Raw genomic sequence first — 11,920 nt, 5'->3', positions numbered from 1 at the left:
GAAATAAACAGCAATAATGCCATTAAAACCAGAAGCAGCAAGATCAGATTGAATTGTATAATTTTTCTTGGCTTTTTATGTTCACCAGAAGACTACTCAGTAACGCCTAGAACATTTGCAGAGGGGACTCCCATTAACACTAATTGCAGCTGTGCATGAAAATCTGCCATATATCGATGGGAAAACGGCTTCAGCCTCAGTTCCCCTGCGCTGGGTGACTCCTGCAGAGCCCGCCAGCAAAGAGCCACTTGTGTTTATCAGCAGATGCCGAAAGCTGGGCTCACGCTGTCGTGCTCACCTTCTCTCCATCCTTGTGTAGATGCATGTCACTTGAGTGCTAGGGCAGGCTCATTTTGATACCTGGTGTGTCAGGAGACATTGCCAGCAACAACTGCGACAGCTCAGAAGCCAGTTTTGTCTTTCGGATGTAGTTTTTCTATTTCCTCATATAATTTCAATGGCCTTTCATAACTCCTCCCCAGAGAATGCAACTGCTTACAAATTAGATGAGACTAAAATGCCACTGAGATTCAGACTATCCACTCGTTTCTTCTTTAAGATAAATCCTCTTCCAAGTCTTTGATCTTCTTATTTTATTTACTGTATATCTGCACGTTCGCATAAAATGTTTTCTCTGTGAGCCAGCAATTATCACTGGTAAGGTTCACATTTCTTGGAGATAGCTGGAATTTCTCCCCCATTTTCTCTTTGAATGTGCAAAATTACTTTCCTTGCTGCTGGATTGGTGTCACCTGACATAGTTAATCTTCTAATCTTCTCTCTGGGGTGACATCAGAGGAGATGATGGAGACGTTTCCTTTCTTGAATACAAAGCTCAGATTCAATTGTGACTAGTGAAAATCCTGTTAATAAAATAATAAAAAAAACCAGATTAGTGCAAAATTATGATATACCTAGTTATTTTGGGGGGCTGCTATTACTTTTGTATTTGTTGTTTCCTGGAGGACTGTTTTAGCTGTCAGCTCTATCTTGCCTTTTTTTACTTGCTTTCCCTTCACTGGAGGCACCCTCATGAGATCCTATCAGTGCATCAGCTTCTCTGGTGATTGCGTTATTACACTCCCTATCCATCAACTTGAAATGTGAACAGAATGTGTCAGAAAACAATAATGAAATAAAATCCCGATTACTGGGACTTGCTGGGTGCTTCCAGTCTGAGCCTGGTTGCTTTCCTCAGGGCAGGCTTCTGCTGATCGCCGTGCAGAGGTTCAGGCCCATCTGACCAGCAGCTCTGGAGTCATTTCTCTGCTGCACATGCACATGGCACAGCATCCCACAGACCCTGGATGTGGCCCGCTGGTCCCATAGGTACGGCCGGGAACACACCGAGGCCCCGCCAGTGACTCAGAAGATGTGGGGCTGGCAGTGGGGCGGGTGGTGGCTGGCCAGCGTGGTCCCCTCTTGCTTCTCTGCACTTTATCTGGGTGCAAATCAACCGCTGTGGTTAATTTTACCCCTTACGCTAGAGGACAGAAAGGCCTGTGCTATCCCCACCAGCCGCAGGGCTTTTCAGGGGGGGAAAACCAGTCTTTTTGCTAACAAATTCCTAACCACGACTCCCAAAGGAAAACAGCAGTAGGAGCAAAAGACTTAAAGCACATGCTGAATTTACTCAGCTCGTCTGTCTGTGCTGGCGGGAATGTTTAGCTTGTCTGAGTGTGGTCCCCAGTGCCCGGGGACCGTCCCCGCCTGCAGGACTGCGTTTTGGGCTCTTCAATGCTCTGAGAGAAGGTCACCCACGTCCTGATGCCAACCTGCTTATATCAGCACGCAGTTTCTCTCCTAGCCCTATCCCTCCCCTCCCCCTGCCCAGGCTGGGAATCCTCCCATACCCAACAGGCAGAAATCTCTTCACACGGCAGGAAAAAACCCAAGGGAATTTGCATAAATTAGAAGGGAGAAGCGCATTTCAGCCATTCTCTATTTAAACTGCGTGGAAATCACACTGATGTGAGATATAAATGCCTGCCGAAGCGGGCAATAAGGCGCTTGCTTCAATCTCATGGAAAATTGCAGATTTAATAATCAGATCTGACTTGGTTAGCTAAAGAAATTGTTCTCGCTTCTCGTGATTTCTCTCTGCCAGGAGAGAGAAAGGCAGAGGGAAGGAGAACAATTCATCCGTGCTCCTACAGCGGTGACAAGCTTAGCAAAGCCCTTCCACCAGTAATGTTTGCAGGAGACCGGTGTCTGGCAGGGCCTGACATCCCACAGTGAGAAGTGCAGCTCCCTACTTTTCCTATGGGGTTTGAGTGAGACTGGCTCCATCCGTGGCTGAGTGAGAGGTGAGCCAGCAATAACAAAAGCCCTGGTGCAGCTGGGAGGTTTTGGGTGGATCTGGCTGTAGGCATGGTCAGATGCCCGAGCCCATCAGGTTGTGGGGAAAATTATGACCCCCCATGGGATTTAAAATCTTAAAGTCCAGATTTTCCAAGGCATTTAGGCACTTAGATCAGGAGCATAATAGGACGTGTAAACATCTAGGTTAGAAACTAAGCCCTGCTACCTGTCTTACTCATGTAGGTGACAGTATTTGGGCACTAAGGTGACTGTGTACTTGTACTGTTGTAGGTGCCCTGCACCAGGTTTCCTCACATATGTCCTCTTTCCCCAAGCATATCAGCTCAGCTCCAGGTTCTTGGTATCTCAAAAACCCTTTGCACAGTCTAGGCTGTGGGTTATCTGCAGGATTTGTGGCATAAACAGCAAACAAGACATTTATATTTCTTCCTGGAAAGCTCCAGAGAGAGGTATGGCCACTCTAGTAAGAGCTTAAGTGTTTCAAGATGCATAAGGACAATGCAACTGTCTTCTGCAAACAGGAGACCAAATGAGTCCAGCCAAACCTTCTTTAGGAAATACTGCAGTGACTTCCTTTCATACATTACATTTACCATCCCACTCATGGTATTTGTCATGGATTTTATGCAGAGGACTATCTGTCGGGTAGTAGTATGAAGCAGACAGATTCATGACCAGTTCTCACTGTGTGCTGAGGGATAAGCATCCTTCAGGTGCCTTGGAAAGCCCAAGTGAGAGCAGTTATTGACAGACATTTAGCACATTTCTCACATTAGTTTAATGCCTCCTAAAATAATATATGCTTTACTTCTCACCTTTTATTGTTTAGTTCAATTTTTGGCTTTTGTATTTTTTGCCATCACAGACACCAGATTTGTTCATAAATTCCCCAAACTTTCTCCTTTCAGACTTAAATTTTCCAGGCTTGGCCTTTCTCCAGGAGTAAGCATGGCTCTTTTCAGGCTGAGAAACAGGGCAAGTTAAAAGAAATGCTCAGTTTTACTCCAGAAAAAAGTCTTATAACCTCCCCCAAACCGACGTTATAACTAAAGTATCCAGGGATCAAAGCTAATTTTTTAAGTGGAGTAGTCCTCATCAAAGGAAGGTGTTCGTGAGTATCATTGTAAGAATTAGGTCTGGTTTGTTCAACTTTTGACCCCCTGGATAACTTCATGCTTTAGTGTTTCACTGAAGAGCTCTCCCAAGGCCAAATCCTAATAATGGCTCTGGCAGTCAAGCGCTTGCCAACTTTACTCTAATAGTTTAAGATGTATTTGTCGTCCCCCCTCAATCTTCTCTGCTGGCTTCTTTGCCCCTCTCCCGGAAGATGTTGACCCCCTGTAGCAGACCTGGCCAAGGATGACGTAACAGGGGTGACCGTGGCGAAGGTTTCTTAAATTGCTCTTGAGGACGAGCTAGAGCGAAGGCACCAGTCTGTGATTTGGCATGCCTTCACTGCAGGCACTTGTCCAGCTCTGCTGGAGGGCTCGAACCTTCAGCGGAGGAGCACCAGCACACAGCTGTGAGAGGTACCTTCAAAATCAGCTGCAGCTGTTTGCTCCGTGAATACAAGTAAGAATGGTGAGCCCTTGATCCTGCAAATACTTAGGCATGTGTTTAACTTTGTAACTGTGAGTAGTTCCAGGAACTTCAGTGGGGCTTGAAGTTAAATTGGCACGTAAATGCTTGCAGAACTGGGAGCCTGCGTTTGCAGGGTCGAGCTGAGAAAGCTCTGATTCACACACGTTGGAGCAATATGTTTCTGCAGCGAAATTGCACTGGAAGAAAAGTCCTCCGGTCTGGTTTAGGCCTTCTTCCCTTCCCAGATGCGTACTGAGATTGAGACCAGACTTCTCCACGTCTCCCTACCTTCCAGAATAGCTGGAGACCCCTCCTTGAGTCCGTGGGCGGCCGCGGGATGGAGAGGCTGAGCATGGTGCCCTGCACTTCTCCTTGTACAGCCTCTTTGGCAAAGAGCACAGCCTGAAGCTCTCTTTCTCCCCAGATCCACCGTCCAGGTGAGCCTTACACCAGTGAATATCCCCGTGCTGTTGCATGAGCAGACCTAGAAGCAGCCACTGACAAGGGCTGTCCCTGACAGGATGATGCCAACAGATCTTCATGCCGGCAAACCCCAGTAGCCGCGGGACGCCCCCGGCCCCGCTCACCCAACCCCGTGCAGGCAACCCAAGGGATGGTTTTGGGAACATGTAACTGTCTACATTTGCAGCTATTTTAGCTTCTTAGTCACCGGCCTGACATCCTGAATTGAATCCATGGCTAGCTATGCTGCTGAGTAACCAGCAGAGTATTAAAAGGCTTCTCTTCAGAGAGAAAGCAGGTAGACCCAGCAGTGTCAGCCTTTGGGTGCTTACACTGAAGCCTCGAAGTAAAGCCAGCCTAAATTTTTCAGAGGTGCTGAGCACGCTGAGCTCCTAGTATACTTCATGTAAATTAAGCCTTTTTTTCTTCAAGGCATTTTGAAGAAAGGTGTCCCCTGGGGCTCCGATGGCTCATTTCTCCAAGGGGCTGTGTCTGGCCACAGGGTCTGGAAGTGCTTCCCAGACCCCCCCTTGCCTCTCTCTCCTCCCAGCACTCACACTGGTTCTGGGTCTGAAACCCCAACATTTGTAAAGGGCTCAGACACTAAAAGTCTGTGCCTGGTAAAGCCCAGGCTGTCCCTGACTGTTCCCGGGGAGAAAAAGTGGCAGCCAGCCACCGGCCCTGGGTGCCGAGGGCACCCACCAGGTCCCGCACATCTCTCTGCCAAGCCTACCAGGGCTCTAACGCTGCCAGAGCCTTCGCCTGCACTTCGTTAAGGTACCTAATGAACTCACCAGTGTGCAGGGGTACCCTCTACTGACTGCACTGGTCTGGAAATCTCATACCAAGCAAATCCCACATAAACATTTCCAAAGATTAAAAAAATGAGTTGTAGGAGCAGCCACAAAATGCTCCACTAAGGCAGCATTAAAGCGGCATATTTTAAGCAAGCAAAAGCCATGAAGTTACAGAGAAATCTGCACTCACAATGGTATCATACCATGAAGCAGCCTTTAGTAACAGTGTCGCAAAAACTATTTCTCACATATTACAGTATAAACAGAAGGTCATTTTTTTCTGTTGCCCTTAAACAGATACACCCTGGCTCCTGCCCCCCCTTCAGCAGCAAGTATTTCTGCTTGGACCCTTATTTAACCTGCAGACCGAGAAGGTACAGAACAAGATGTCAGAACATATCCTCCAGCCCAGCACCCCCCCGCAGCCCCCCCCCGGGAAGCAGCTCCCACCACCAACCCCACCGCACAGCAATTAGCCTGGTTCTCCAGCACAGATTTGCAGCTTAGCTCTTAAAAGCCGTTTCATAAATATTCGATGGCCTTTCCGACAGGGTAATGTGCCTCTGTGACATTAAAGAGGAAACTCTGCGAAGGGGAGGGATGACAACAAATTTATCCACCAATAGCACACTCTTTTGGCACAAAAGCACATTCTTATCTTTACATCCCATAATGAGAAGGCAGGGACGGGACTGTTGCTACAGCTCTCTGGGTGGGTAGATGTACAGTGTAAGAGAAGGGTGGCTGTAAATTGTTAGATATTTCCCCCCCCCGCCTTTGCAAGCAGAAGGACCCGTGCTTGTGTTCCTGCTGTGGTTTTCCTAAGCCCCCGGTGAGGAGGACTTCTCGCACGATGTCAGACTGCGAGGGACTGCCTGTGGGTAAGCGCCAGATTTATATTTACCCCGGTGTCCTGCCGACTAGTTCACATTCTCAGATTGCAAAGCCACACGCGAAGCCGCTTGCTTTCGAAGGGAGCCGGAGCCGCGGCAGGGAGAGGAGAAACTCCCTGCAACCACTGCAGATCCTGGTGCGGTTCCTTACGAGTCCGTGGCGGAGGGCTGGCGCGGGTGGTAGTGCCTGGTTTTTCTCTAAAGGCGCAGGGGCTGGATAGGATGAAGGGTTCGGTAATTCAGGCAGATGGTCCGGAGTGTCTGTGTCTGGAGAGATGACGGTATCGATGTGCGTTATCGAGCTCGTGAAGGAGAGTTTCTGCAGATGGGTCCTGCAGGACCAAGTGCGCCGTGTGTGTGTCCTGTTCATGCCTTGATAAACCTTCCCGGATGGTAACGGACACAGCAAGGGCAGATAAATGTAATGCAAAGGGTTTATTTGCTGAAAGGAAACAGAAATGTACCTTATTTTCAAAATAAGTGCCTTACCTGTTTTGCCTATATCTGGAAAGGAGTCCTTTACTAGCACTTATGGCTGTATATGTCAAACTTCACTGAGCAGGAGAGCACGTCAGCAAGAAGCATGTTTCTCAGCTGTTTTTTTTAAACTTCTATAGGAATTGTAAATACTCACTAGACTGTCTGCACAAAAGGAAACTCTTGTCAAAATGCTAGAGTAATTCTCTGCCAAGGCATTTTACTAATAAAGAGATGGACCATTGAAAACATCTTTTTTTTCTTTTTTCCTTTTGCCATGGCAAGCATTTCTCTTTTCACATATATATATATATATATATACACATATATACATACACATACTGTGTAGCACTCATGCTTCACTGGCCTGTGAAGGCTGTCTGCCAGAGATGAGGATCTGGGCTAAAAAGTGGGGCTGGAGAAGAAGGCTGCTGCGGTGCTTTTTTTTCCTCCTCTCTCTGCTTCCATTTTACAAAAACAATGCTCAAGTCCAAAATGCGCACTCAAAACCAGAGTGGAAAAATATAAGTTATGTATACAGTGCAGAGTGAACGCACCATGCGCAATTCCCTGTGCCATTGCTATCGTTGCCTGAAGAGAGGAGAGATGAAGATGAATATTTCCTGCTTACTTTCTCAAAGGGCTGATCTGTTAACCAGAAAAGCTTCCCTTCTTCAGGCTTTGATTTTAAGGGCCTGACCTCAGTTTGCTTGTTAAGCACTCTGAGTTGAGGGTGGGATATTTCAGGGCGACAGTGACAGTATTTAGCTGGCATCTGATATTAATGATGAAACTGATATTGAGCATGCATGGCATGTTGTGTGCAGAACTTACTGATATCTCAATTACCTTTGCTGCTGAAAGGACCTAGGAGGTTTCCTCCAGAAAAGCATTTGTAGATGCATGATTTGAGGGAAGGAAGCAGTTTGTTATGGGCAGGAATGACAAGTAAAGATAAAGTGATGTTCAGATGCGGACGTGGATCAGAAATGTGCCAGCATACGCAGAGGAAATATTCGTTTCTCTCTGTTCCCCCAATAATCCTCCCACGTCCCCCAGCCGGAGCTGGCCCTGCCTCCAGCCGCTCTGCCCCGCACTGGGCACAGATAACCGGTCACAGACGAGTGGGCACCCTCTGCACGGACCTTGCCTAATTTTCTGGTTCATGTTTGGGTAGAAGTGTGTGTGCTTATATAAATATACACAAAACCAGTGCTGGAGGTAGAAATGGTGGCCCTCCTCTGCAGTTATTAAGCAATTTTAGTGTATTAGTTGCTGGCAGCTTGCTTTTCTTGTCAAAGTATTTTGAAATCAAGTCATTCTCTTTGTGGTTATTGCTCTTTTACTAGCTAGTTCAGATTTTAAAACCTTAGCAGTAAAAAATCCATAAAAAGGGTTGCAAAAAATCAGCATCAAACTTTCTAAAATAATGATTAGTGTCCACTAGTGCAGAAATGCCACTTTGCCGGATCCAATGAGCATAGCAAGGCTGGCATTGTACTTTTAAAATCCTTGGTTTTGAATGCAGCCACATAATATAGCTGCAAAAAAGTTGTTGCAGTGACAGCTATCATTAGCACCGCAATGTGGCTAGGATCCAGAGCCCTGCTTATAACACAAACCATACAGACGTATACATGCGTCCGTGTATACACATGCACACAGCTATAAATAAGTTTAGCCAAAGCGCAATATTAGTGTCAAGTGTATGTGTTGCTTCACCATCCTCTTTGCAAAGGGTATGCCTTATGAACAACCTGGAGAACTGCAGTTTGTAGTTACAGTAAATTAATGCCAGAATTTTTAGACTGCTTTCAGCCTACACAAGAATGTCGCATGAACAGCTGTGTAATTGTTCCCTCGGACAAGCAACTCAGAGGGAACTGCTGAATACAATCTTTGAATTAAATAGCTGGATATGAATGGGTCGATATACCAATAATTTTTCAACAAGAAGCTTTATTCAGTAAGAGTATCCTACTTCTGTGCTGGAAATGGTTATGCAATTTTTCAGGATGAAAGCATTGGGTGCTTTTAAATCTCTGTTTTATGTTCAATTCCAGCATGGCTGCACCCTTTTGCTGATGTGGAATGGAAAATTAAACATGTGATGCAAACAAAGTTCTATTTTGTTGTTTGAATGTAGCACAGAAGACATAAAAAAAGGATCCTAGATGTCAGACTGAAGATTATGTAAGCAAGTGTACAGTTATTTTGGACTGCATTCATACCAAAAAAGGCACTTGAAAGCATCGCTATCCAAATGATCTATTAGTGAACAGAATTATAAAATTTACACTATTAATTTCCCATTGTAACACGGAGAGATAAAGAAAGAAAGATCAGTCACTTCAGGACAAATGCACTCCTATTTCTTTCTCATTAGCAATTATTGACATACTGATGCTATCCATTAGTGCCAGCTACATAGATTTCCTGTCATTCCTACATGCAGATAAAAGAAAACCACATCAATTATTTAAGTGCTTCCTCCTGTGTGTATTATTTTTCTCTTGTAAGGAGACATAGTTCAGTCTCCGTATGACTGAACAGCTTTTCACACACCCAGCATTTTGATTAGGAATATATGAGTCATGATGGTTCTGGTTCTTAACACAATCCTTTTGACTTCAGAAAAACCTCTGAAGTCATGCAAAGGTTCTTAAAGTGGCTCTTTCCTTATTTTCTTATTTCTTAATTCAGCCACAGACTGAGTTTGAATGGCATGGGTAACTTTTTCTGGATAATACCACTGCTGCAATAACACAAGGTACTCAGCAATAATAGATGAAGATTGTATTTCTGAAGAAGGAGTAGCTATTCAGATGCTGGGAGTCTCATATGTACATACTTCTCTGTTATTTACTACAACAGGATTAAGAAGAGAAGATACAGAATTGATGTAGTTTGTTCTGCAGCAGGTGGCATGCGAATCTAACTGAATTTCCTTAAAATTCCTCCCAAACTTTTATTGGCCTCATTTCAATAGAGGAGGAAACAAGACCTTTCATCCGAAATATGTTCCTGACTCTTTAGCTAAATACTTCCTTTCAAAGCTAAAATTACACACTTCAAACATGTCTTTAAGACAGAGTGGAGCCAATTTGCTAAAATTGGTGTTTTCAGAATCAGGATATCCCAGAAACCTACAGGAATTTTGATTTCCTGAAATTCAGCACATATTCTGCACTGTCATCGGGAGTCCATTTAGCTCAGCCAGAGAGGCTGCTAGTGAGCGAGACCTCCATCTCCCACGCTGGGCTGTCTCTAAACAGCAGCTGGGAATAAAATACAGCACAAATATATTTTTGTAACAAAAAATCATTAGCAATGACTCAGCAGATGCATGAGCAGTACTCCTGTCAAATAAAATTGCCCCACTTTCACGTACTCATATCAGAATAGGAGTATGCTTTAAATTAATCTTTCATCAGATTTGGTAAAAAATGTCTAGCTTTTTGCAGATAACTCCGTGTCCCCCTTAGGGCTTGAGCACCAGTTCTGCTTTGCAGTCTAGACCTTAGATAAAAGGTCTTGACTCAGACACTAATGTTGCTATGTGAGTGGTCCCACTGAATACTACTGTTTGCAGGGGTAGACCCTAAGTAAAAGGCAACACACTGAAATCATCTTGCAGGATTGCTGTACAGATTGCACTTAGTGCGCTGGGATAAGCAGGGAAGTAGCAAGGTTTTTTTCAGCATATCAACCCAGCTACCTGCTGCAGGTTAGGAGGGTAATGGCATGTCTTAAGCATCTCAGGAGAGTGGTCTGCAGCATGAAGGGCAGCTCCTGACCCCACTAAAATCACCAGCACTGGCTTGTATGCTTGGAACTCCCCAGGAGCATCCCCCAGCCAGGGGAAGGTGAGGCCAGGGTGCTGGGGCTCCGATGCCTGCAGATCTAGCTTTGCACAGTGAGGCACAAGCAATCTTGCAGTCAGTACTCTTAGAAACAACGAAAAAAAGCATATAAAGCTTTTGGCTTCAGGAAAGAAAGGTGTGAAGCCCGAATGAAGAGTGACTGTGAATGACTGCCGCTACAGCGCTATCAATGAAGCTGTGCAGCCTTGCTCTGGTTGCTGGAGTTAGTTAGGTGCCACTGCACATTGTCCGAAGTCTGTCTAGGGATTTCATCTGGAGGTCTACGAGTCCAGCCTTGCTCTTGGCTAACTTGCTAAATGCCACCACGAAGTAATTTAAAGATGCTCTGCAGCTGCAATGGACATGGCTGAGTCAAATGTCTTAAAGAGGGAAAGCAAAAATGTCTGACGGTCAGTATAAATCCTCAAGAAAGAAGCATTTCCAAATGCCAGCATTTACCCTATTTAGAATCATAGAATCGTTTACGTTGGAAAGACATTTAAGATCATCAAGTCCAACTGTTAACCTCACACTGCCAAGTCCACCACTAAACCATGTCCCTAAGCACCACATCTTCACGTCTTTTAAATACCTCCAGGGATGGTGACTCAACCACTTCCCTGGGCAGCCTGTTCCAATGCTTGACAACCCTTTTGGTGAAGAAATTTTTCCTAACAGTGGGTTGTGCTCTTGCTTCAGCCACTGATTGATCCAGGCTCGCTGGGGAAGACATTGTCTCTCTGCACTCAACTTTCCATAGGAGAGCATCCTATCCATGAAGCAGTTTCATCTGGTTTAGCTGAAATCCCAGGGGATTTCCTGCAGCCCGCGTGGCTCCCTCCTGCTCTCCCCTCTTTTCCCAAGAGCTCTGTGCCGTGCTCCTCCGCCTGCTCAGGTGCGGGGTAAGCCCTGTCCCAGGGAGGGACAGGGAGGAAATCCCCACTGGCTCCTGCCCTCTGCCTCCTGGCTCTCTGGCTGCTTCCAGATCTATATAAAATCATAGAATCATTCAGGTTGGAAAAGACCTTTAAGATCATGGAGTCCAACCATAAACCTCACATTGCCAAGTCCACCACTAAACCATGTCCCTAAGCACCACATCTACACGTCTTTTAAATACCTCCAGGGATGGTGACTCGACCACTTCCCTGCTTTTTCTCCTCCAAGGCTTTGCTTAGGAGTAAGCACAGACCTAGGAGCCCTGCCCTGGCCCGCTGGCTCGGCAGCCCGGCTGGCTGCTCCTGCCCCAGCTGCCCGTGCTGGCTGCAGTGGCATGGCAGCGAGGGACGACAAGCGATTTGGGTGGGTCGGGATGGGTGACACTGAGTGGTGTGTGTCCTGTGAGAGTCCATAGGCTGCATTTCGGAGGTTTATTGCAGCAGCGGGACACGGATGTCCTGTCCCTGGGGCTTGGCGGTTGTTAGGTGGGAGCTGACTACGTTCCAGGAGTGTCCTGAGCAAAGGCACAGGGTTAGGCTGCATCTTCAGGGTCTGCATTTAAAGTGTAGCAGGTGAGATGTCCTTC

At 46.1% G+C, this 11,920-nt stretch overlaps 1 protein-coding gene across 1 annotated transcript in view; it reads left to right on the top strand.

Annotated features, from left to right (window-relative positions):
- Positions 1-5,833: 5,833 nt before the first annotated feature.
- The window catches only part of EML1 (EMAP like 1), a 131,078-nt gene continuing 124,991 nt past the window's right edge, over positions 5,834-11,920 (top strand). Inside the window, exon 1 of the mRNA XM_069783487.1 lies at positions 5,834-6,043. Coding sequence (XP_069639588.1) covers positions 6,016-6,043 — 28 coding nt within the window. The 5' untranslated portion in view covers positions 5,834-6,015. The remainder of the gene's footprint in view (positions 6,044-11,920) is intronic.

The sequence above is a fragment of the Haliaeetus albicilla genome, chromosome 5, assembly GCF_947461875.1.
Source record: "Haliaeetus albicilla chromosome 5, bHalAlb1.1, whole genome shotgun sequence".
In the NCBI taxonomy this organism is placed as follows: Eukaryota; Metazoa; Chordata; class Aves; order Accipitriformes; family Accipitridae; genus Haliaeetus; species Haliaeetus albicilla.
This window is presented reverse-complemented; position numbering and strand designations above follow the sequence as displayed.